Source organism: Drosophila ananassae, chromosome XR, assembly GCF_017639315.1.
Source record: "Drosophila ananassae strain 14024-0371.13 chromosome XR, ASM1763931v2, whole genome shotgun sequence".
NCBI lineage: Eukaryota > Metazoa > Arthropoda > Insecta > Diptera > Drosophilidae > Drosophila > Drosophila ananassae.
The window spans coordinates 20,915,242-20,940,560 of record NC_057932.1 but is presented as its reverse complement, the minus strand read 5'-3'; the positions used below and the strand labels follow the sequence as shown (position 1 = coordinate 20,940,560).

The 25,319-nt window shown below is 43.0% G+C and overlaps 2 protein-coding genes and 1 long non-coding RNA gene across 38 annotated transcripts in view; all 3 read right to left on the bottom strand.

Moving 5' to 3' along the window:
* The window catches only part of LOC6501841 (disks large 1 tumor suppressor protein), a 41,749-nt gene extending 18,192 nt beyond the window's left edge, over positions 1-23,557 (bottom strand). For 7 of the 31 annotated variants that reach the window (XM_032452383.2, XM_032452386.2, XM_032452387.2 and 4 more), the window contains exons 1-5: positions 16,564-17,573; positions 16,306-16,437; positions 11,184-11,308; positions 10,453-10,671; positions 3,050-3,226 (exon numbers count right to left, since the gene is read on the bottom strand). In XM_032452383.2, the coding sequence (XP_032308274.1) occupies positions 3,050-3,226; positions 10,453-10,671; positions 11,184-11,308; positions 16,306-16,437; positions 16,564-17,509 (1,599 nt within the window). In that variant the 5' untranslated portion in view covers positions 17,510-17,573. Of the gene's footprint in view, positions 1-96; positions 649-1,186; positions 1,371-3,049; positions 3,227-3,634; positions 4,121-6,208; positions 6,281-10,452; positions 10,672-11,183; positions 11,309-16,305; positions 16,438-16,563; positions 17,582-19,010; positions 19,877-20,125; positions 20,213-23,134; positions 23,360-23,410 lie in introns of those variants that run through there. The other 24 variants (XM_032452400.2, XM_001966786.4, XM_014904120.3 and 21 more) reach the window with 18 other exon arrangements.
* LOC26514927 lies at positions 8,809-10,142 on the bottom strand. 6 transcript variants are annotated; one of them, XR_004310286.2, is made up of 6 exons: positions 10,014-10,142; positions 9,687-9,955; positions 9,424-9,635; positions 9,284-9,382; positions 9,065-9,222; positions 8,809-9,011 (listed from the first exon to the last, which is right to left on the bottom strand). It is a non-coding gene; the product is annotated as an uncharacterized LOC26514927 (long non-coding RNA). The 6 variants fall into 6 exon arrangements; XR_001408298.2 differs by having other exon boundaries at positions 9,284-9,369; XR_006507814.1 differs by having other exon boundaries at positions 8,809-9,008; positions 9,284-9,369.
* Positions 23,558-24,134: 577 nt separating the features above from the next.
* LOC6501839 (mitochondrial import inner membrane translocase subunit Tim8) lies at positions 24,135-25,065 on the bottom strand. The gene is made up of 2 exons (XM_001966788.4): positions 24,830-25,065; positions 24,135-24,759 (listed from the first exon to the last, which is right to left on the bottom strand). Exons 1-2 carry the CDS (start codon positions 24,917-24,919, stop codon positions 24,580-24,582), a joined length of 270 nt encoding a protein of 89 aa, XP_001966824.1. The 5' UTR covers positions 24,920-25,065; the 3' UTR covers positions 24,135-24,579.
* Positions 25,066-25,319: the final 254 nt, after the last annotated feature.

The following is a 25,319-nucleotide window of genomic DNA, read 5'->3' as shown; positions in this document are numbered from 1 at the left end:
AAAAACAGATCCGACCGCCGGATATTGCATAAAAACTGGGTCGATTGGGGGAGCTACTGATGGCTACCGATCTGGTGGCTTGGAGCTGATCTTTACCGAATCCAAGTTGAAGAGCGAGGAGACCTTCTTGATGAAGCCGCCACCGCTGCCGCCGCCGTCGCGCTTCTTTTTGCGGGTTGTCATCGCTATGACCCTTGTTGTTGTTGTTGTGGTTGTTGCTTCAAATTATCCTTTATTCTGTTGTTATTGTTTTCGAATCCGGTCGCGACACACACACTTTTCAGAGAAGAACCGTTTTCAAAAACCCACCAACACACTACTGACGAATGCCGGCTGCCGCGAGTGTGCCTGTGTGTGTGTGTGTGTGTTAGTGGCGGCTGCTGCCGTCTTCTTCTTCTTGGCGTTACTATTTTTTAGCTTTCTAGCTGGGTGCCGGGTGGGGTTGGGTTGGGTTGGGTGATTATCCAACGAATCGTCGAGCTTTGCACTAGATAAACAACAAAAAAATCACACAAAATCGAACTTTACTTGAGTTCCCGCGGCACGCGCGTATGGGGCGTAAGTGTGTGTATGTATGTGTGTGTGCCTTGGGGGCGATCTCTTGGCGCTGCTCTTCTTCACTCTCCGACAGACGCTGACCAAGTGTCGCTGCCGCAAAAACAAAAAGCCAAACACACAATTGGTAAACGAACAAATAAAAAAAAGTATTTGACAAAAAAATAAAACAGCGCGCGGTCGTGGGAGCGTTGGGGAATGAGAGTGAGAGAGAGAGAGAGAGTGAGTGCGGCGGTGGAGCTCTGAATTATTTATTTATTGTTGGCAGTAAATGGCAACGCTAGCTCTCTTTCTCTCTCTCGCTCGGCGGTTCTATTTTCGCGTGCGCCTGTGTTGGTGTTGCATGTTCTGGAGCGGCGTTTATTGTGGCTTTGTTGCTGTTGCAGTTGCATTTAGCCAGGCATGTTGCACATTTCTTGTTGCAGGACGCACACACACTCGCCTTTTTGTTTTGTTGGCACTATCGATCTTGCAAGAGGGGGAAAAAAAAACCTCGCCTGCCTTTTTCGTCAGCGCTGGCAATGCCTCTCCGTGCAATGGAATCCGATTGACTCTTTCGCTCTCTCCCCCACTCGGTTACGCGACACTCCCGCCGCCCGAATCGAAAATAGCTTCACACTCGCTCACTCACGCCTCTTTTAGTCCTATCAGCGATTCATATTTAATTCACATTTCAAGACGCGCACAAAACAAGCCACAAAAACAAAAAAGAAACGCGCTAACTGAGGAGCGAAGAACCGAAAAAACCGAAAACAACACACCCAGCTACAGTGTTGCCAGATGATTGCAGCGATTGTAGTGAGGGTCACACTAGTCTTCTCTTCCTCGAACCGGGCGGGAATCTATGAATCGAGTGGGATTGTTTGAAATATTGCCCTTATTGGCTAGAGTGGAGTGCCTAGCTGTGAAGAAACATAATCAAGGATATATTTTAGTTCTACCCAAGCAGTCTCGCAGATTTCCCAGAATAGAGAGATGATATGATCCTCAATCTATGCCGATGGTTTATACAAAAACTATACGTAAGGAAGCTTTAATTATATAATAAAAACCATGGAAAGATCAATTTTAAGAGCTATTTTCCCCATTTTATTTAAAAAACTACAGTAGAACGACGAACCGAAGGTCACACTAGCGGGAAGAACAAGCCAACTCACCAAAAAATACCAAAAATACCCACATCGGTTTGTGTCCAGGCTAAAACATACGATCATGGCAGAGACTTGAAACATTTCTTAAATAATTAAATAAAAAGCAATACAAACCATGGTCAAGCAATAAAAACAAACAGATCAAATAAGAAGCGCAAAATATATGCATATATTTTTGGATTTGAGGGTTTCACAATCAGTGTTTCTTAATTACAAAATCAAGTTTTATGCGAAAATAAAAATGTAACTTAACAAGTCATGCTAAAAAGATAAAACAAGGAACTTAGGCTTAACGGATATTATTTAAATTAAAAACCATCCATGCATTGTGGCAATGCCGTACGAACAGGCTACGTGTAATAGAATAGGCTTAACATTTTTCAGACGCTTTTATGTACAGGGTGGTGGTCTGGAACTTGGCTTAAACAATAAAATGCAATGGCTGCCACGCACCGGAAGCGGAAGCGGAAGCGGGCGGCGGCCCACAAACTCAAGCGAGGAAAACAGGGGCCCATGTACTAGTACTAAATACACACAATATATGTAACACATAATATATAGGCTATAAAGGAGGCGTGCTCCCAATTACTGTACTGCTACTCTAAATTGGCTGCGTTTAAGTCTGAATAATTAAGGTCCTCGAGGCAGGAAGTGCATCGCAAATGCCACGCCACTTTCCAGCTCAAACGTCAAACGAAAAATTCAATTTAAAAGCACTTTGAGTCGCAGGGGAGCGCCGAAGAGTTCTCGGGGGCGTTTGCGGGCCAGTTAACTTAAATGTTAATAATATTAATTTCAAAGGCAACAAAACTAAAGCGCAATTTTAGTCAAGAATCTTAAAAATGTTCAAGGTAATTTTTGATTGTTTCCCAATACAAAACTGGCTTAAAATCGAATTCATTTTCTAAATAGGTTTCTTTATACATCTAGTTAATAAGAGTAAGTAAAAACTGTTTATAGTTTAGGTTTAGGATTTAAAAATAAATTTATAAACGTTTCTTTCCCAGTGCGATTATTTCCGACCAACTATCGATATATCGATTAACCTATTTTACGTAAAAACGGAAATAGCCTAGAAACAAAATGGAGTATTCTTCCACTTCCGTTTCCTTGCTTTAAGGTGCCTGAATGGGTGTCTGGCTTCTTACGATTACAAAATAATAACATTAACACTAAAATTAAAATTAGGAGCAGGCTAAAAGCATTTTTGGTTAATTATTTTATGTTTTCGAGGATGAATGTCTGATTTTTCGGCTTGGAATGTCCTTGTGGGGAGTTGTATCTTTGGAGGACTCTTTTCAGATGCGGCCATTGGCACAAATAATTAAATTGCAGCGACTTACGGTCTGCGACCCACTCCGCGGCTTCGAGCCCGCCGCCTGGGCTGGGGTCAGGGGTTGCTGGCTCTGCTGCTGCGGCGATCGGGAGCTGCGCTGCTGCTGCTGCTGCTGCTGCTGCTGCTGTTCGGCCGGCTCCTCCTTGGCGTTTTCCGTATCCGATTCAATGCGCATCCGCTGGTTCTACGGATATACATAAAAAATGGGCAACAGGGTTAAGGATAATCTAAACAATGCTATATTTAAATTTGTATAATTGTAATCCATAGGCTTCAGAAAATATTCATAAATATCTTACCAACCTTCGAGAAAAAGAGGTTTTCAATAAAATATGTTCAAGTTTAGATACCCGGTACTTGTTGGGTTATAAGGGGCAGGAATAAAGATGTGTATATTGTATCTACAGAATTTATATTCCTGGTCAGCATCAAAGGATAGACTTGTTTGACTATTTATCATTAAATAAAATAACTTAATCCCTTGCATCTCTAGTTTCTATTTTAAAAGGCTTCTAGTACAGATACAAATCTGTGTTACCCTTTGAGATACATAGATACATCCTTAAGTGTATATCCTTAACCCTCAACTTACGTTGGCGCAACAGCAGGCATACCGTGAACCGCTGCTGGATTCTTTAGCTTTGTCCTTTTCCTTGTCCTTTTTTTGTCTTTCACGAGATTGGTGTTGTTGTTGTGGTTGCTGCTGTTGCTGCTGCTGCTGTTGCTGCAACTGCTGCTGCTGAGGCGGTGGCGCCGTCAACTGACGCCGACGACGCCGCATGCGCACCGGCGACCGGGAGCCCACGTAATTGGAGAAGCGGCGCCGCGAGTGGCGCACTATCGACACCCAGTCGATCATTTCTCACGGATTGTTTGATTTGTTATCGGTCTATCGGTTTATCGGTGGTTTCAAGTATCCCTGCTTAGGTTATCTTTTTTTCGAGTCTTTGCCGTTTCACTTTGTGCGTTTCATTTTCCATGGGAGTGTTTATGTTCTGAATAATTGAATAAATACCGTTCGTCGGCTGAACTCTGCGGCCTAAGTGGGTCGAGGGAAAATAAATTGCCCGGCTAAAGGCTGGAAATCAAAGGCCCATTTATAATGCGGGGAAAAATAAATACAAAAAAAAACAAAAACAAGCCAAAGGCAAACATCAAACGGAAATTGTGATGTATTTTTTGTACAGTTATGTTTTCTCTCTCTTGTGGGAGAAGAGTTGCGATAGCAACAAGTTGGACTACACACACAATGACAGATGCAAGGAGAGACAGAAAGAGAAGCGGAAATGGCTGGAAGAGCTGGAACGAATGAGATTGAAATCAGCAGCCTGTCATTTTGTCTCTCCATCTCCAGCTCCCCCTCTCTCTTGCTGTGTTTGTTTTTTTTTTTCCACAAACACAGACGCACCTCTCGGGCGAAAATCTGTTTGCCATTTCAATTTTGCTCTTCGCGGGGAGGGGGCAGCGGGGGGGTACTTGCCACCCACTCACAGCAAAATAAATAAATAAATGTGCACAGTGGCCGCTCGCCACCCGAGTTCATATTGCGAAAAAAAACAATAAACAATTACGGGAGGAGACTCTGATTTAAAGACAACACTGCCGACTGCGGCGGCACTCTATATCCGTCGAGTGGAAATATTCCGCCCGATTCCGGTTCCAGGAAGATATATATCCTGCTCTCCTTCAGCTCTATTTGCTTATTTTTTATTGAATAAACTAATGTCTATGATTTGATTTATTCCAATGGCGAGGAAGCGATTGTTTTCTTTGAAAATGTGATTGGTAGAACAAAAGTGATTGAAGGATTGGTAGAACAATTTCAAGACAAAATAATCATGATTTTAGTTTAAATTTTGTCTTGAAACTCTCATCGAATCTTAGGGATATAGCCTGATTTGGCTTTGGAATGAGCCAGATGGCAGATGCCAGCGGACAGCGGACAGCAGAGTACGTGCTGCCAAGGCCCGAACCGAAACATTGTTTACAGGCTGGCTGGGGGCTCTGGGCCAGGGGGCCCTGGGCCAGGGGGCCCGGGGGCCCGGGGGGAACATGTGTCTCGGGCGTTCTAAATCCGTAAAGTTGCTCTTCTTCGAGATACTTGTGGGCCATGTATCGCGAAATTAGCAGATGCAGGAGGAGAGGGCGGAAAATCCAAACGGTATATGGTATTTGGGATTCGGTATTTGGCATGAGGGAAGCGGCGAGCTGCCAAAATAAATAGTCTGATATATTGCCGTCGTGGCAGGTATTGTTGCCCTCTCGGTTTAACGATGTTGTCGGTGTTGTCCAATGCCAGACGCCCCTGACGGCCAGCCATGAATGAAGAACTCAATGGATCGGCGCGCTATATAGACTACAGACTACATACGGAATATATGTATATAGAGGCGGCAGCAGAGCGCAGAGGGCAGAGGCGAGAAATGCCAAACAAAACTGAAAACTGAAAAGTTGGCAAAACATTTTACACAACTTTCAGCTGGGAAGCTGCCTTCTATCATTCTCGTATAATTTCATCAATTTGCTCAGCGAGCCTGATGAACTTTTCAGAGCAGCAGAGTTTTTAATTAAATTCCCAGTAAACGAATAAATAGTTTTTTGGAGCCAGATGCCTGCCTGAATTAATAACAATTAATTAAAAGTAATGGCTCAATTAAATACTAAAATGTGTGTGCCACCTGACGGTTTTAATGATTGTGAGCGATGGGGCGTATACGTAATATTAAGAACACTCATCCGCCCCGTTGGCCGCCTTGTAAGTTGGCTTTTCGGCGTTCTGGCCTGGCCTCTGTTTCTTGTTCGATGTGTACACTGTGTCTTACAATTATGTAAAATGTTTGTTTTTTGGCGCCAAACGAGATGAGTGATGGACACGCATGTGTCAGAAGGAAAAAATGGGAAACCGGTCTGCAACTGATAAGGATACACGCTAGAGACTACACAGAGAACAAAAAGTACACGATTCTAGGCACTTGGCAAACAATAAAAGAGTAGGATTCCCTGTTTCCACTTCTGGGCTTTGTTTTTGTGCGTGCCTGGGCCCAGTTAACGAGGGTTAAACAGCGTCTGGGGGTGGGGGGGGGGGGGGGGTTAAAGGTGAATCCCACGTCCACCAAAAAAAAATACAAACAAAAAATGAGCCACACACACTCGCACTCACACTCACACACACACGCATCGCAGACAGACACGCGCCGCTATGCAAAAATTTGTGCGACTCGACGCGTCGACGGCACGACTGTTACTACCACCGCTGCCGCTGCCTCTGCCTCTGTCTCAGCCGCTGCTGCCTCAGCCGCTGCCTTGCCTTGCCCCCCACCCCCTTCCCCACCATCGTCAGCACCCACTCCACCACCCACAATTGCCACCCAGCGGCATACCACACCACACCGCACCAGGCCAGACCAGACCAGACCGGGTCCGGGTCCGGGTGGATACGGCTGCGACTGCGACTACAGGTCCGTTGGCCCGTCCGTCAGTGTTGGCAAGGCTTGGTTCAGAAGCCAAATAGTCAGCTAGAAACAGCTAAAAAGCCAGAAAACTAAAAAAGGATTTGAAATTCAACCTGAAGAAGTGGAAACTATCCTAATCAGATCATCTTATTAATCAGATACAGAGATTAATCTATACAGAGACTAATATTATCTAATAAATACAATTTACAGAATAAATATAGCCTTAAAAAACAATACATTTTTTAATTCAAATATTTATAGTTCAAAATTTAATCATTCTTATTAATATTAACCAAATGAGGTATATATATAAATATGATTACAAATCATAGTATTTTTCATATTCATTATATATTCATGTTATTTAATTTGAAAAGGTGCGGATATTTTGAATGAATCCTTTTTATTTAAGCATTAATCATAAATTAATTAAATTTTTGGCTTAAATTCAATTCCAGCCAAAGTAACTTTGTTTTCGTGAGCTCTAAAATGACTTTTTATCTTCAAGGACATGTCAAGGACTCAGCAATAATGTAACAATAATAATACTATTTTCTTATAAGATTCCACATATTATTTCTCCATTTATTAAACAATGAAAATGTCAGCTGGAAAAATGCCAAAATGGCCAGACCTGAGGTCCGTCCGTTTTGGGCCACGAAGCACCCGCCAAATAGCCGAAAGCTGGGAAAGCCATTCGGCTCTGCCGGCGTCGCCGTTTCGGCCCGGCCAAACAAAAGACCCAAACGAAACACCAACAACAACGGGCACAGTAATAACAACAACAAAACAACAAGTCACAACAAGCAAAAAATTAAGCAACAAAAAAATGGCAGAAGAAGAAGTAGAAATAAGTAATGGGAACCTTGGGCAATCGTTCATTGGTTAGCACTGATAACAGGCATTTGTCGGCATTCAGGATCAGAATCCAGCATCCTTCGAGCCACAGGCGGCAGGTCCTTGCTACAGTGGAGCCTCGAAAACCAGAGACTGTGGTGTGTCATCTTTTTCGGGGCATTATTGAAGGGTTTTTTGAGAAATCTACGTTCTACATTCACTTTTGGTTATAATTTTAAGTAATTAAGACATTTTACTTAGATTTTAAATTATATATTTTATTATTAGATTAAATATTATAATAATAAATATTTAACTTTACGTATTTAACGTATTTAAAAAAAGTTGAAACTTTTCTGAAAATATCCTGAAACCCAGTTTTCAGTTTCAAAAAAATAGTTTTTGAAAATCATTATTCAACCATACCCATTAGCGAGCAACCACTGTGCGCACGTTTACCGTTCGTCTATCGCCTGGCATTTACCGTTTTCCGTTCCGCCATTATATTTTGTGTTTTTTTTTGCGAGTTTTTAACGTAAGGCTTTAGCAGCCGTAACGTTTCATCGTTTCGTCGTTCCTATGAACGGTTTCACGACTTGGCGGTATCAGTACGCATGTCCCTGGCGACAGGATAATGGCAGCAGCAACAGCAACAACAACAGCAACAACATGGCGCCAAAGGACAACGGCAGAGGCGTGGAAGCGGGACAGCAGGCAGGGAGGCCAGAAAGAGACGGGGCGCCCCGAGAGTGAAACGTAAATCTGAGCCTTTGTGTCTGCAGCTCCTGCTTTTTAATGAGTAGGTATAAGCGACATCAATCGTCTCCCATCGAGTCCTGGCAAGGATCGACCAGGGGATACCCTATACAGATTTTGTATCTTTTCAATAAATTTAAGGATATATTTGTTTAAAAGCCATGTCTTGTTTATTAAAAGTGGATTCTATGTAATTAAGTTTTTATTTTTAAGTGAAAGCCTTTAGGAGTTAGTGTCCTTTGTTGGCAGGATATTTAGGCCATGTAGGGAACGCATGTGAAGGACACTGAAGTGCCTTGATTGGTGGTTAGGCGGGGCCCGTGCCCACACGGTTGTCATAGCCACTCGAGCCGCAGCCCAGGACATCACAGAATTACAGCCTCGAGGACATTCAACCGTCTCAGCCGACTAGGCTGGCTCAAGGATCGAATACTCATCGCTCGAGCCCCCCAATCATCGGCACTCCTCGCCAATCTTGCCATTCCGACATCCTTGCCGGTGGTATCCTTGCCGTCCTCACCATCTCTGCCTCGTCCTGGCCACGTGCTCGAGGCCCAGGACACGTTCGAGAGATTTCAATTAGTTGCTACGGGGCAACTAATGGTTCTGCTCTCGATTCCTCTTTTTTAAGGACGGGGAGCCAGAGGAGCTAAACTTTTATGGGCCGGATATTAACCCATTTAACCCATTTAAGCCCCCACCACTGCACTGCTTCCTCTTTGCTCTGCCACGTAGTGTTTATTCTTTTGGTTTACATTTCTTGGACTTGTGTGAAAAATTAGAAAAGGATGCTCCACAGCAGAATTTAGTTCTTGAAATGTGGTTCCAGTCCAGAAGTGATGCTCGCTTTTTATTCCAAGAAATGGTAAGATTGTTCTGGATGGGGTTTCTAATCCGGACGAGCTACCGAAATTTCGACTTCTTAAGGGGAGTTAGTTATCACCAATGGGAAGCAGATGTTTCTGGTAACTCACAGTTCTAAAGATACAATCTTACAGTACAACCAGTATCCAGAGACAGCCCTTGCTGGAAAATAACTTCTTCTTGACCTTCCTCGCCATTCTATTGTCTTTGGATGTCTTTCTTGGAGGCATACTCTAAACTATCTTAACTTGAACTTCTTCAGCTAACACTGCAAAGGGTTGTGATGAGACTGATAATAAAAAACCCAACAAAGAATTAAAATATCATACCTTAACACCCTAAATGATCAAAACTCTTTGGAAATCTTGAATGTTATGAAGACTTAAAGTTGGAACTTTTGAAAGGAAACCTAAATCTGAAATTTAAGCCTAAAAGGCTTTGAATTAAATATTTTTTATAATCCACATACCTGTCTCAAAAAATAAAAATATCTATAATATTTTAAATATATATTCTGCAAAAGGGTTTTGCTTTCTTGTCAGAAGTACAAGGTTGGCAAGCACAGAGTAGGTTCTCTATAGAGTTCTATGGCAGTTCTTCAATTCAATTCAATATTTTTGAATTATTCTTGATAAATATTCTTAGGAGAGTTGATCAGCAACTCCAGTGAGCCCTCCTTCTCTAAATTCAATGACAATCAACATGACACGTTGTTTAGATTCTAAACCTTACCTATATCCTGTCCAACGCAAGGTCTTAGATGTTAGAAGGACTCAATACCCAATATCCAAGATGCTCTTGATCTTCTGTACTTTAGAATTGGAAATGCTTATCCCTTTTGAAAACTTCAGTATTTTTTAATATTTTTAAACTTGATAGTAACTGGAAATGGATTAAATGATCCACAGAGAAACCTAATGATATTACGATGAAGTTCTTGCTCTATAAGGTACACTTTCTAAACTCTAAACTCTGACTCTAAACTAGATAATGTTTTGTACCTTTGAATAGAATTACAATTTGGAATAAATTAAGTTTTATTTAGTTTATATACTTCACCTGACAACTCTTTTCCTTTCACTATTGAAAAATTGTTGGCCTAAAATATTTGGTAGAATTTATTTTTTTGTGTCTCGTTCGAGGGTACTTTTGCGACTAATGATTCTGGGCAGAGAGTTCGGCTTATATAGGCTGAAACTGACAGACATAGCCTACTTTTCAGCAAAAATTCAAACTTTTCGGTCAGGGCTTACTTTGTAGGACTTTTTTGCCCACAAAGTTGAATTCGATAAGTCGGAAGTCGATAAGTTTTTAGATCTAAACCTTCTGAGTTCGATATTCAAAGCGATAAGTCGGCATAAACCAGTTAGAGATGAGTATAATCGATAGATTCGATAGGCAAGGAGACAATATATCGATAAGACTTAAGTTTCATAGTTAAAATGCTTATGAATATGGAATATGGGGGGCATGCAGGAGGAAGGAGTGTGTTTCTTACCAAGATCTCTTCCAATTCACTCTTAAATGTTCTGCTGAGGGCCTCGGCATGTGCTTGGGCACTGTTCGCGACATTATTGGCGATCTGATTTTGATTGAGAGCTGATTGGTTGGTCTGATTCTGATTCTGATTCTGAGTCTGAGTCTGAGTCTGATTGGATGAGGCGTCGTTGTTAAACTCATAGGCGCAATTGCGATTTAAATTTGAAGTTTTTATAAACTGTGCGATATTCGGGGGTATAGTAGTAAGTAGTAGTAGTAGTAGTAGTAGTAGTAGTAGTAGTAGGCATGGTGTGGAAGAAGAGAAGAATATAGAAAAGTATAGAATAGAGCAGATCGAGTGGGGAGACAGAAGACATATATAAGATACAGATACAGAGTCTAGGAAGGAAGTACTGGCGCAGAACAGTTGAAAGATTCTAGTTTCTAGAGCAACAAATCACCAAACTATAAAAAAGAAGTGATTAAGGACATAATTGATTTGAAAATAAAACTGGAAATAGATTCAGAACAATAGATATATCGTTGGCTAAGATGGAAAATGTCATGAAATGATGAAACTGAGAGAAATGAAACTCAGAAAAAGTAACTCTAAGGGGTTAGTTCATACTCTAATCGGGAGATCTTATCTCCTTATGGACTAGGCAGGACTTCAACCCAAAAGATAACGCCCAACTAACTATAATTACTAACTACTTAAAAGATAGAAAGATAGTTTGTTCTTCCACTCACATCGGCTATCTTAACGGCCTGTCCATCCTTCTCCCATTTTGTTGCAATTTGCAAGGTCTCCGCAGTTTTTTGTTGTATGCTCTTCGAGTCATCCAATAAAGTCAATTCATAGAATTCTTGTATATCTGCAAGGGAATGGGTAGGAGGTTAGTTTGATACATATAGGATGGATAAAGGGTATTAAAGATACAAGAATTGTTATGATTTTCCTAGTATCTGCTGCCATAAAGTCCATACTTATGGTCAATATACATAAAATACTTAAAACTATTATGCCTAATGTATTATTCTCTATAATATTACTATTAAACATTAATGCTAAACTGAAGTGCTTACTATTATTATACATTCTGGGCTATGAAAGATGGGTTCTGCCATTTTAATACAATTTTTAAAGCCTTTTTTTAAAGGCGTTTGTTAGAGAAGTATATAATATTTCAATACATTGAAAAATCGTTTGTTAAAATCCCTATCTATATCTCTCCCTAGCCACATTCTTGGCAAAAGAACAGTTTAAAGTTTCCTGCATTACTTTTTAACTAAATGTTATTCTATAATTATATTAAATAGATGTTTCCAAAGAGTATCTACTAGATACTATCTAGTATCTAGTTATACTGCTGTGTAGTGTATCTAGTCATGCCCAATAATTATATCTCCAGGCTCCTGATAATCATATTTTTCCAGAATTAAATGTCAGATTAGAGATGCTAGGCCCTCCATGGCCACAGAAACTGTCTGAAATCAGAGACTAATTAGTTTTAATTTCCATTAGGAATAGCTCCATTATAAACTCACCCGAGTAGCCGAGTAGCCTTCTGGTCATCATGATTCATTTTCCAGGCTTCCGATTGAAGTGTTTATTTGACTTTCAGCTCCACGAGGGTCTCGAAATGTGTTTATTTTTTCCTCGGCCGGCCACTGCCGATTCAGCAGAAAGGGAAGCTAAGCAGAAGAGAGCTGAATGACTTAACCCCTTGGTGCCGGCGAGGAGCAAGTTCTTGGGAAAACAAACAAGAGCCGAGGGGCGTCAAGAAGTGGCAGTGCGGTTAATAAAGTTGAAAAACATTGAATAACGATAACGAGCCGGAGCCGGAGCCGGAGCCGGAGCGGGAGCGGGAGAAGTGCAGTCGGATCAGGGACTCTTCCATAAATACACATGAAAAAACCACCAGCCTTGAGAGCGGAGACTGAGAAAAAATACTACCCACTTGGTCTGTGAAATTCTATAACTTTTAAGCTCAAGACTTAGTTTCTCTCAGTGTAATTATGAACGAGGGGGGGGGGAGGGGGGGAAAAAAAAGCGGCGGAAATCAGAAACTGTCAGAATGCATCTCAAATGCACACATTTCAATGCAAACTGACGCCACTGACAGCGCTGGGGGTACGGGTGGGCGGACGGGTACCGGAACCCCCTGTGTACACACACACACACAGACACATACACATGCATATGCCACCGCCAATATGTTCCGCTTCAACGGCAGTCAAGTGGCCCAAATGCGGGAACCGAAACTGAAAGCTGAAAAAGCTGAAAAACTGAATCTGAAAAGCCTGAAAAGCCAGAAAAATAAAATTGAAACGAAATCCATGGCGCCCATTTAATTTCCTGTGCACGACAGCGTCACTTGCCAGCAATCCCGTTATGTGCAGTGGCGTGCAACAGGGATGGGAAGCTTATGCTGCGCGCGAGAGAGAGAGGGAGAGAGAGAGAGAGAGCCATATTGAATTTAATTCCATGGGGCATTCGATATGCCACCAATATTATGAGAGGGGGGGAGGGGAGGAAAATAGTGTGTACACTAGTACAGTAATGACTTGCAAACTCATTCCAACTCATGCCATATGGGCACACTGGCACTAATGTGGCCAAAGGCATCTATTAGGCAAACGGAGGTATATTCCAGGCACATTAAAGATGCAGTAACAGCGGAGATACTATTACTAGTTACTGGTTACATTAGGGATATTAAAACAGTAATGATGACTAATGACTCGTTTTAGCTTGTTCTGCATAGGGCCACACTGGCCCATTAGTGTGCCCAGCGGCACACAGTAAGCAAATGAAATGCATATTTACACTAAAGACGATTAATCATCCCCGCTTTGGGGTGCCAACTGTACATATGTGTACTGGCCAGTCCAGTGCCAGTTATGCAATCGATTTGGCCACTCGAACATAAAATGAGTTATCGAATGCTTCGGAATGCTGCCCGGGATGGCTTGTTTAGTGCTTCCCTGGTGGCATTGGTCCCCCATCTATTATTGTTCTTTCAATTTCGAGTTGTTGTGCCAACATTTTTGCCTGACTCAGCGGAATGCCAATGTCGATGGGTGCCGCAACACAAAAAATACAAAAAAACAAAAAAAAATATAATAAAAAACGATGCTAAACTTTAGTTCTCGCCATCTCGCTTTATCTCGCTGGAAAAGTTTCCGGGAAATCGATAAGGCACCCGTAAAAGTATCCACATTATCTGCATACGTCCTCCGGCAGGCTCACACACACACACACACAGACACCCGTGCTTTAGTCTCAAGTGTACGTATGCGGGTTTATGGCTTTGGACCAGGTCGCAGATGATTCGAATTCTAGGCCAATTAAATTGGGATTTCGCCCGGCACATGGCTCCACTTCATGGCCCCCATGGCACAGGATTAAATTATTATTTAAAGCCACATATTCTCTTTATCGGGGGACAACAGTGCGTATGAGTAATAAATCATACGCCACGTTGTCGCAGTAATCACTCATACGCCACGTTGTCAAGCAATTAAAACATTTTCGGATGTTGGAGTTTTCAAAGTTCTCAATTAATTAACTGGGAAATGACGAGAATTTCCATGTCACACCGTCATGTGTGAGAAATCCCTCAATTCTCTTGCCAAACATCGTTCAATGCAAATGTTTGCAGATTTGGCTTTGTGAGGGGGGGAAGGGGGCGGTAGGTGGAAGGAATGTGTAACGAGAGAGAGAGAGAGAAAGTCCCAGGGGCAACCTCAAGTTGAACATTAGACCCAACACACACACACACACACACACACACAGGTAGGATGCGGCTAATACCTTGTTAATTATTTCACACACGAAGCCAGGGCAGGGTGAACCTTGTAACTATAATTAAAGGTCATAGGTCTCAGGTGTGAGCAGAGTAAAGGTTAACTATCTTCCCACAGAAACTGTACATAATGGCAGTCAGCAAATATTAAACAAATACAAATATTCTAAATTATTATGCAAATACATGTGCTAATTTCCCTCATTCACAAGGTCCACCCCACTGTGGCCTAATGCTAGGTGTCCTGTCCTGCTTTAATGTAATTCCCGTTAAGTATACCAATTCTCGGCCCATCCAGGTTCACCCCAATGCTCAGTCGTATAAAAGCTCCTGGTTTCCAACGTGTCACGTGTTTGGCTTGTTTTGCATGTTTGTGCGTGTTTGTGTCTATTTGTGTCTGTGTGTGTCTGTGTGTGTGTGTGTTTGTCAGCCGTTTAACATTTCTGACACGCCAAGCGCAGCCACTGAAACTGTAACGGTAACGGGAGACCGGAGAACGGAGAACGGAGACGGGAGAATGAGAAGTAGAATTGGAGAAAAAGGCAATGTCGAAGGCAGGCGTACTGAGCGAAGAATAGGAGGAAGAGATAAACGGGGGGCGAGGGGGAGCAAGCTCTACAGCGGGAGCTACGGGCGAGGAGGAGTCGCCTAACGAAACGAAACGGATTATGCAACTGCCACTGACAGCGGGCAACACATTTTGTATCCAACCCCCCGGGGGGCAATAGAAAGGGATGCGGCCCTACGGAGCCCCACCGGCAGGGGCAGGGGCAGGAGGGCGGGGCTGGGGCTGGGTTTGGGTTTGGGTTTGGGTTTGGAAGAAAGATAGATAGATAGCCAGAGGGGCGGATAAGAGAGGGAGGGGCAGGGAGAACCTACATAGTAGAACTTTTGCAAATTATACAACAGGCAGGCCCCGCAAAATAGACAACTGCAGACCGCCTCAAAATGGATGGACGGATGGATGGACAGAGCGAGACAGCGAGATGGGGCCCTAGCCCCAAAAGGGGGTGCGGGCGAAGAGAGCGAAGGAGATGGCCGAAAGGCTGTAAAATCTAGCGGCGACGCTTTTCAATAGTGATGGCACTCAAAAATATGCAAATAAATAAGGGAGATATATTAGAGATGGAAATAAAAAGGTATTTGATCAAAAATCATATTTTTTCCAAGGTATCAGAGCTTATTAAATATTAATTATTAAATATTATTATTATTACTTAACATAGTCTTGAAGTCTTGAAGTATTTCCTCCCTGGGAGGACTAGAAAATAGCCAACATCTCAGCCAATTTGGCAGCCCTTCTTCTTCTAGCCGCCTGCTGTTTTCCGCTGCTGTTGCTGGCTGGCTGGGCTGTTTTGACCCAAATCCTATGCAATATTATCGTTTTGTTGTCGCTGCTGCTGCCATTGCTTTTGTTGTTTGTGTTGCCCGCTTGTCAAGTGGAAATGATTTCCAGCAAAAAGAAGCAGGCAACAAAAATCGATTGGCGATACGCGATAGGCGATAGGCAACAGCCGAACAGATAACACAACTATTTTCAAGCATCTTTCCAGTTCATCAAACATTGTCAGACAATCTTGGGTGAAAGTTTTCTAGCAACTTGTTCCAACTTTCGAGGTTAATAAAGTATAAAAGTTGTTAGCAACGCAAATGTTCTTTGGAAAGTGAGGTTATATATCTTAAGCGATAGTTTCGATAAGCCTTGAAGCGATAGTTGCGTTATCATCCCTTAAAACTTATATTCTGTGCTTTAAACTTACTAACTAACCACCAATTGGATAAATTAATACATTTTTTAAACCATTTCTTACTTAAAAAGATAGACTTGCGTTTATCCTATTTCAAACTTTGCTTTTAACGCTTTAAACTTTCATATTAAGTAGTAATCGATTTTATCGATATATTTTTCATCAGAAATCACTTAACAGCGCTTAGAGATACTAAAGATAGACTTAGTACAGAAACTTAGGCTTAAAGGTACCTAAAACCTTGTTGTCTTTGCTTTTTCTTACTAATTAGGAACCAATCGATTTCACCGATAACTTCCCAGCTCGATTACTCACCTAACAGCGCTTGAAACAAGCGAGACTTAAATATGCGTATAACGCGTTCGATTGCAATACGCAGCGCCCGATCCTGCGGCTCGGAGAGTCTAGCGTGGTAGTCCTCGAGCAGCTCGAGAGCGCGATGAGCTTCTGCAACAGATACAAGATTAAAAGATAGTTAGTACATCAAGTTTAATAATTAATTAATCAATTTGTTTATTAGACAATCCTACAGACTCTAGAGACTAGCCGAGAGTTACTCCCCACACTACTGACCTAGCCCCCCTTGCGTACTTTGAATGTCCGCTAATCGCTCGTCCTCGTCCTGGCTAGCTCCCAGACCTGCCTGGCCGAACACCGTCGACCAGAAACCCCGCTCCGAGCCCTGTTCGGATCCACTGTCCCCCGCCGACTCCAGCAAGTGGGTTCTCTGCCTCGGCTTCGGCTTGGCCTTGACCTTCAGCTGCTGATCCGACTGCGACTTCTCCAGACTCTCCCGCTCCAGCGTCTCGATCATGGCCCGGAAGCGACTCAGCTCCATGCGCAGTCCCTCGGCACTGTTCCGGCTGGAGGAAGAGGCGGAGAGACCGGAGATTCCGGAGATCCCGGAGAGCAGGCGACAGCGAGCCGCTCCGCCGGAGGAGGAGGACGACGGACCCTCCCACTCGTCCCGCGAAGCATCGCTCTCGGATTTCTCGAAGTAGCCGGACTCCACGTCCGGAGTCCTGACCATGGACGTCGACGAGAGCATGTGGCCGTATTCGAGGAGATCCTGGGCGGAATAGAAGCACTCGATGGACTCCCGGACACTGTCGCGCAACGAGGACGGGCATTTCGGAGGCTTAGCTTCGAGTTCTGGTTCTACGACTTCCGGTTCTGGTTCCGGTTGTGGGTCAGGTGGTTGCACCTGGAATTCCAATTCCAATGGAACTTCCTTCTCCTTTGCCATCCCACCAGCGGACTCATCGATTTCTTGGGGCACTTGGATGGCTTCCTCCGATGGCTGAACGAAAACCAAAGGTGCTGGCCTGTCTTCTTCCGGTCGTGGCAGCTTCTTCTGCGGCAACAGGGACTCCTCTTCCGGTTCCTGCTCGTCGTCGGCCGGCGAAGAGTCCTCCTCCTCCTCGTCCTCGTCGTCGTGGAAGGACTTGTCGTCGCTGCTGAGCAGACCCTCGTTGGGATCGCTGCTCTTCTCCCGATCCGAGTCCGTGTCGGAATCCATGCCACAGACCGGCCTGAGCAGTACCTCTCTACAGGTCCACGAGCCGCGCTGAACTGGCCCCAGAGCGCCCTGGGGGCCTCTCGGCGCTACAATTGTGCAACGCTGGTCTTTGTTCTTCCATCGCCGATAAATCAATAAAGATTGACGCCTTTTTAAATATTATTATTCCCCCACCGGCTCTACCTTTCTGGCATTTCTGGCAGTCTGGCCAACAGAAACTGGCTGAAAGGTCAGTATCTGGTTGCTCCAATCAGTCGGGAAAGTTCAAGTTTCAAGCTCATTACTGCTCGGATTTAATTCTAATCGCGTCCCGCGCGACCATCGACAGGTCAGAGGTCAGGCCCCGTCCTGGTGGCTGATTGCCATTCGGGCGGCGCTTGCCAAAAAATTAAACACATAATTTATTATTATAATCGAGTCGCATTATGCCCCCCAGCGCATATAGTAGATGGTGTGTTTGTGTGTGGCTCTCGATGTCGCCAGAGCTGACCTTCACTGTCCATTTGCGAAGCTGCTGGCAGCCTCCTGTCTTCTACAGCTTCTGTCCGCCTTCTGTCTCTTTGTTTCGGATGCCCAAATATGATTCGTGTGTGACATAATCAAATCAGATGTCTGCTTGGCATTAATTTGCATATTTCTGCGGTGGGAGGGCCTCTCCATCTCTCCATCCCTCCATCCCTCCCAGCCCTCCATCCCTCCTCAACCCTTGGCCAGATTTCATCCCAGAATCCTAACTCTTCCTAGCCTAGATACCAGGTCTCAGTACTTTAAACTGCTCCCTCTTTGTTCCACAAAGGTGGCTCGCAGAAATTAGTTTGGAATTAATCCAATTTGATCCTTTTTCCTGGAGGTCCACTGTACTGCCGTTCATAAGGGCAAATTGAATTGGATTCCCGGCTAATAATAAGCATTGGGTTGGAATATACCTTTCGGAGGAGATGTGTTTCAAGGTTATGGGACTTCTTGGATGGAACTAGGACCAACAGGACATAGGGAAAAAAAAACAAGACTATGAGGTCCTCTCACCCTATGACTATGGGCTGAGAGAGGCGGAAAAAAGGATATATGTGGAAAGTTACTATTTAGCTTTGAAACTGAAGGCTTAGAATGAAAAGAAACAAAAGGACATTATAGTATAGACTCTAGAGAGGATTATACTTCATTGAAGACTACATTGATTAGAAAAACATACTCTTCATAGGGAAAAGGACAAAAAAAGGAGGATACAGAGGTAGACCAGATTGAAGAGAAACAAATGAACGTCTTCTAGGGAGTATGGCTAAAAAGGACATGGGAAGAGTTGAAGCCCCACAGCTTTCAAAACAAAGGACTACAAGGATAAAAAACACAAAACCTGTGTCTGATCAGGAGAAAGGACATGCAGAAAAGATAGCTCTTCAGCTTCAAAACCCAAGGACTAATCAAGCCAAGCAAGGTGCTGCCAATCAAGAAATCCTGCGAGCTAAAGGGAATAAGGAATGTGCTCCTCGCCTCTTCTTACCTTGCTTCTTCACTGGCATCCTGTGGGTGGTGCTGCTGCTGATGTTGAGGTCCAAGTGGGTGGTGGTGCTGGCGGCTGCGGCGGTGGTGCAGCTTTGAGAACTGGGCAGGGCTTGGGTCGCAATTTTGAGTATTTTCCTGGTATCCTTTTCGACTGAAAGAGTATCCTGTATGTCCTGAGGAGGAGTGTGTGTGTGTTTGTCTCTGGATTGTTTTTGGCTTCGTATTTTATTACTCTTTTATGATTTTATGATTTTTTTTTAACTAAGTTAAGTTTGTTTTTAGGTCTGCAGGCACATATACACAAGTATGGATGTTTCAATACAATATATAATATATAATATATAGTTATACAGTTATACAGTATGGTATATAGTTTCAATATACGTACAAATACGTTTGTTTTGGCTTGGAGATTCTTTGATTTTGAATTTTTGCGCTTACAGTTTCGGTTTCTGGTTTCTGGTTTCTGGTTTTTAATTATTAATTTTTTAACTTTTCTTTTTTGGGGCAGTTGTGGTTACAGTTACGTGTGCGTTACGTTACTTTGCGTTACGTTACGTTACGTTTCGGCTTGGGTTTACGTTTATATTTCTTTTTTTTTTTTTGTTAATATTATTTCATTATTTCTCTGGGAATTTCACATTTCAGTGGTGGCACAGTGGAGTGCACTGGAAATTCGGCGATATCTCTAATATATCCTCTAATATATAGCCTCCGTCTTCTGCACACACACACACACACACACACACACAGTGGCACAACACAACAACAAAAAAGGAGACCCGCTACGTCTGGAATTGCGATCGGATCCTTGCGATATCCTTGGCTTGCATTTGATTCAATTTATTTCGTTCCATTCACCATCTAGAGGGAGAGAAAGCACAGTATTCGTTGTATAATCGTGAAATATTAAAAAAAATACTACAAAAATATTGCATTTGATTTTGAAGTACAGTGATCACTGGGCCTAAAGACCATCAACTGGTATGAGTTTTGAGAGTCTTATATTCTAAACACTAGACTGGGGGAGGCACTTGATTGGTTCACTGTTCGTCCTCCTTCGCCAGAGCTCACTGTAGCCACTCATATTCGAAAACTGAAAAAAAATCGAACCGCGATGTTGAAATTTTTGGTTGTCTCGCCTCGAGGCCCGAAAAAATGTTTGTTTCGTTTCACGATCGTGGCCTGGCCCGGCCTGGCTGGCTGGCTATTGTCGGGCCGATTTCGGATTTTATTTACATATAGCCTATATAGCCCGTGCCTGTTTCGACTTTTCGACTTTTTCTGCTATTTCAGCGAATTGCTCTAGTTAGCTCGCTAGTCTCTCGCCGAGGGAAATATGACAAATATCGGGTTGAGAGTCGAGTGCACTGCTTTTGTAACTTGTTACATGCCCAGGTGCTATCGGAGTGGAGATTCCCGGAGACTCGGAGACTCGGAGTCGAATGGCCCGCAGAACACCCGCACCGCACACAGACACACGTCCAACTGAGCCACTGCCACTGACGGTGCCTCTGCCTCTGGCCCCCAATATGTCTGCCCGACTCGCTCTCGCTGGCTCTGCTCTGCTCTGCCCTGCTCTGCCGTGCTGTGCTGGCCATCTCCGCAGTGCTCCTCTCTGCTCCCGACCGAGCGATTCCCGAGCGATTCTCAGTCTTCGTTCGCCCCGTCCGTCCAACAATTAGTATTTGCATATATACTATGCTATGCCATGCTATGTATATATACGCCTCCCTATGTACTGCATCTGGCCTGTGCTCGCTGCTCCTTTTCAAAAAGTCCCGAGCCAACCCGAGATAATCAAAAATAACTGACCAGCCAGCAGTGCTAATATTCGGCCCAAAATAAAAAACAGAGTGTGTTTGGCGCAAATCTGCAATCTGCACATGTATTGTATCCTCCAGCGGACTTGTTTGTGCAACAAACAAATAAACAAGTCCCCCCCAATCGGGAAACTGTTGGGGCAGGCCCGACAAATCGAACAATCGAACAAAGTGAGGTTATGGACATTTCCAGCAAGATATTAGGGGGGGAGGACCAAGGAGCTCAGATTTAGGGAGTTTCCTTCGATTCTGTGATATGGTCAGTCCAGAATCTGCAAACTAGGTATTCTTTTACAAATATTGCCTTCTAATGTATTGAAAAATGGCGTATTTCTTTCAAGATAATTTCAAGACTCATCAGATATTATATCCATAACTTTTAAAATATTATTCCAATCTTAATAAAAACTAATACCAAAATAGTTAAAAATATATACTTTCATAATATCCAATAATAAAGCTTCCTTTTTCTTTACAATTTTGTCCAGATACCCCCCCTTAATCGGAAACTAATTCCAGCTCTTAAATCAAAGCCCAGACACACACGACCACCGACCTTTACCTACACTGTGATTAATGTTGGGGACGTCAGTAACGGGAATTACTTAAAACTATCGAAGAACTAGACAGAAACAGCACCATTAGCGCGAAGGAGATGGCGAGATGGAGCCAGGGCGAAGGCAACGAACGACTGGAAACTAGGAAACGCGCATCAGCCAAGAAAGCAAAAACAACTGAAATAATAATAACAACAACAATGACAAGAACATGGCCGCCTAATGGTAACGACGCTGGCAGGGTTCAATCACCTTTGGGAATTACGTACCGGTTATTACCGTTATTATTATTATTATCCGACCCCCCTCCCAGTGGGTGGTACAAATTTGAAACTCATACCCGGTGGCCATAAATTCACCGTTGCTTCGTTTGTTGCGGTCAAAAACGAGAATTATACACAAATATATATATATATAGAATAGCTATACGTTTAATTTATGTGCGTCATTTGTTTCCTATTTTTAATGTCTTTCGGCCGTTTGAAGCACATTTCTCTTTTATTCTCCTCCTCGTACACACGAGGGCGCACACACGGCGTATAATTGATATGCACACGCATACATAAGTGTACGTGTACGGACATGTACATGTGTGTAGGTGCGCAATTGTATTGCCTATTTTTATGGTGGCAGCGTCCTTTGGGCTGCCGCTGCCACAGTAATCGCCTTCGAAGGCCGCCAGGCAGTTAACTTTGTTTATCCTGGCCAATAAATACCATGATTCCGTTTTTTTCGGGATTTGGGCTTTTCAATAATTAATTCGTTCGTCTTTTTTGTCGTTTTGCCGTTTTGTCGTTATATGCGGCGATCACTGTAGGTGAGAGCTAACGGTGCAGACCTGCTGCAGGCGCGAACGCAGAAAAGTATGCACCAAAAAAAGAAATATGTGCAATAAGCACTCACACACACACACACAGCACACTCTGGGAGGGTGTGAGGGAGACACACGCACACCCACACCCACACCCACGCACCGTGCAGCGAGATATTAACCGTTACGGGTTGACGTTCGCCTGGCGGACTTCTGACCTTGACATGTCGCCTGTGGTTGTGCCTGCTGTTGTGCTTGTGTGTGTGTGTGCTGCGGATCGGGCGGACGAGGGCGGGGAGTATGTTAAATACTGAATAATATCGGGTCTACCGAGGGGCGTTCGAGGTGTACGGGTAACTGGGTCGGCGATTAATTATTCAGCCGCAGCATAATTATTGTCGGGGTCTCTTAACCATTTTTTTTTTTATTTGGTAAAGTGTGCGTGTTATTTATAGACCGTCCGCGCCAAGTACAACAACAACAAAAACAACAACTGAAGAGATACTACAATAAAATAATACACACGCACACACACTCAAGTAATAATGTATGCACACGGCGAGGATGAGAAAAAGAGAGACAGAGAGCGCGCTAGTTGGGGCGAGAGAGAGAGAGAGAGAGAGAGAGACAGAGAGCGGAAAGAACTGTAAACTTATTAATACGCACACACACGCCCACGTACATGTCTCTGTGTGTGTGTGTGTGTGTGTGTGATGCTGAATTATGTATATGTATTTTGCATAATAAAATTGCATTTCTCATCAAAATCTCAACAAAAAAAATGCCAAAAAAAAAAACCAAAATCAGACAGAAATTTTTAGATCTGTATTTAAAAAACAACAACAACAACAACGAGGGCATGGAACAACATCCCTTACAACTACAACAACAATCTCGTACACATACAACCACCGCAGTCACCCACACTTACACACACATTACCATAGGTGTATTACACAGTCAAAGGATGTGAGAAAAAAAAGGAGCACAGCACTATAAAAAAAACGGTTTATTTTTTTTTTTTCATTCCCGTGTGAGAGCAAGTCCTTGCCTGATTTTTTCGAAATTTATCGGGATAAGGAGAGCAGCACTGCATTTTTGTTCCTTTTTCTCGCCTTTTTTTTCGTTACACCGACCCGACCGATTCATATACATATATCTATTTAGCACATATATATATTTTACGTTTGCAACTATCCACACTCACACTCACAGGCAAAAGGACATGCGTTTGGCACAGCCTTCGGGCATTTTATGTTTAAAATAAATAAGTTGCACGTTGGATATATTACGATTTTCTTTAAGGCAACACTACCGCAGTGTTTAGCAGTGTTGCGAGAAAAATTGCAGAAGCAGTGCTGGAAAGCTCGCTGTAGGTATAATAATATAGTTTTTTTGGGATTTCCCAATACTTAGGGAATTAGTTACCCGGGAAATATTTAAATTTAGGAACTGGATAATTTTCAAGTTAAAAAAAGACTGGAGTTATTAAAAAAAATTAGGATTAAATTTATTCAGAGACTTAGTTGTCTTTTTGTGAATTCACAATCAAAATTCTCGATATTTTCATCAGATATTGATCTTATTAACCTTTAAGTTTGAGAAAAACAAACAAATTATAAAATAAAACACATTTCTTTTACAATTTTAGCTCCAGAATTCATTATTGTGTTTCAATAAGACCACCCCAGCCAACTGCAGCGGTGTGGCAACACTGGCACATGTCCTTGAATGTTGCCGCGTTCTTATAAGAACTTAAGTCCTTATTTCTATCCATCACCAACCAAAATAAAATAGAAATCATCATTTTTGTTCTCCTGCAATAACAAGACTGCAGTTATTCCAAGATAAAAGGAACTTGGAAGGAAAATATCCTTTATTATCCTTGTAATAAATACATCCGTGTACAGATAGAAGCCAAAGCCAGTGAATTATTTAACATACAAAACGCAAGAAGTCTTTATTTGGTTTCGCAAGCGTCAGGCCGTCTAAACATATGTAATATTGTACAGGCTTTACATTTGTTGGTCTGGCTGGCGGTCAATGGTTTTTGGTATTAGTTGTTCATAGAGCCGTACACACGCACAGTACACGCAGGCCCCTCCGGCGGCGGAGAAGGCAGACATCCGGAGTTCTGCGGCACAGTTGATGCCGGCACAGCTTGCCGGCGAACAGGAGACACACTTGCGAATTGCTGGCATTTGGGTTTTTGGAGGCTGCGAGCTGGGAGGCACCCGCAGCGGAAAAAAAATGCTTACATGATAATTTGTGTTTAAAATTAGCTTTAACAGTAGGACAGTGGAACGGAGCGACTCCGACATGCTCCGGCGACTCTCCCCGCTCCGGGTGATTTCTGGATAGCGACTTCACATCCGATTACAAGTCCCCGGAGCCGCCACGCTTCTGTAGCATTTGGGCGAACCGCTGCGTGATGAGCAGTGAGGTGTCAATGAAGCGATCCACGCAGTTGCTGAGGCAAGTCTCGGTAGCATGGTCCAGCTTGGTGCTCGGCTTGCCGATGCATTTCTCCCAGCAGATCTCATTGAACTCGTGTATCTGTAGGGCCATAGAGGTAATTCATTTCAATTCAGCGGCAAAGGTGCAGGGGCATCCCTGGGACACTTACCTGTGCATTGACCTGCGCCTTTTGTTTTTCGATCATCAAAAAGTCCTGCAGCTCCTTGTCGTTACCAGACAGATTCTCAAAGTCGGACATTTTGGCGGCGCGAGTGTGCTTTTCAGTGAACAATTGACTAAATACAGAGTCTCGGGTCCGAAACTTGAATTTTTGTATTTGATTGATTTGGTTTTAAGGTTATATAAAGACGAGAGGCAGTGACAGATGTGAGCCGGACGATAGGGTTGCCAAGTTCATGAAAACCAGGCTACCAGATCGATGCTAAGTCGAGGCTATAATATCGTTTAGTTTTTTCTGGCTTATAGTTACATTTTTGATCAAATAACTCATAAAAAACATGTTTAAATATGCTAAAAAAATAAGCAAATATATTTTTATTTTACACATTTATTTCATTTAGTTATAATTTCTATATAGTTACATTTCCATGGAATAATTGTTATTTAAAATTATCCCCTTAAAAAAGGTCTATAAATTT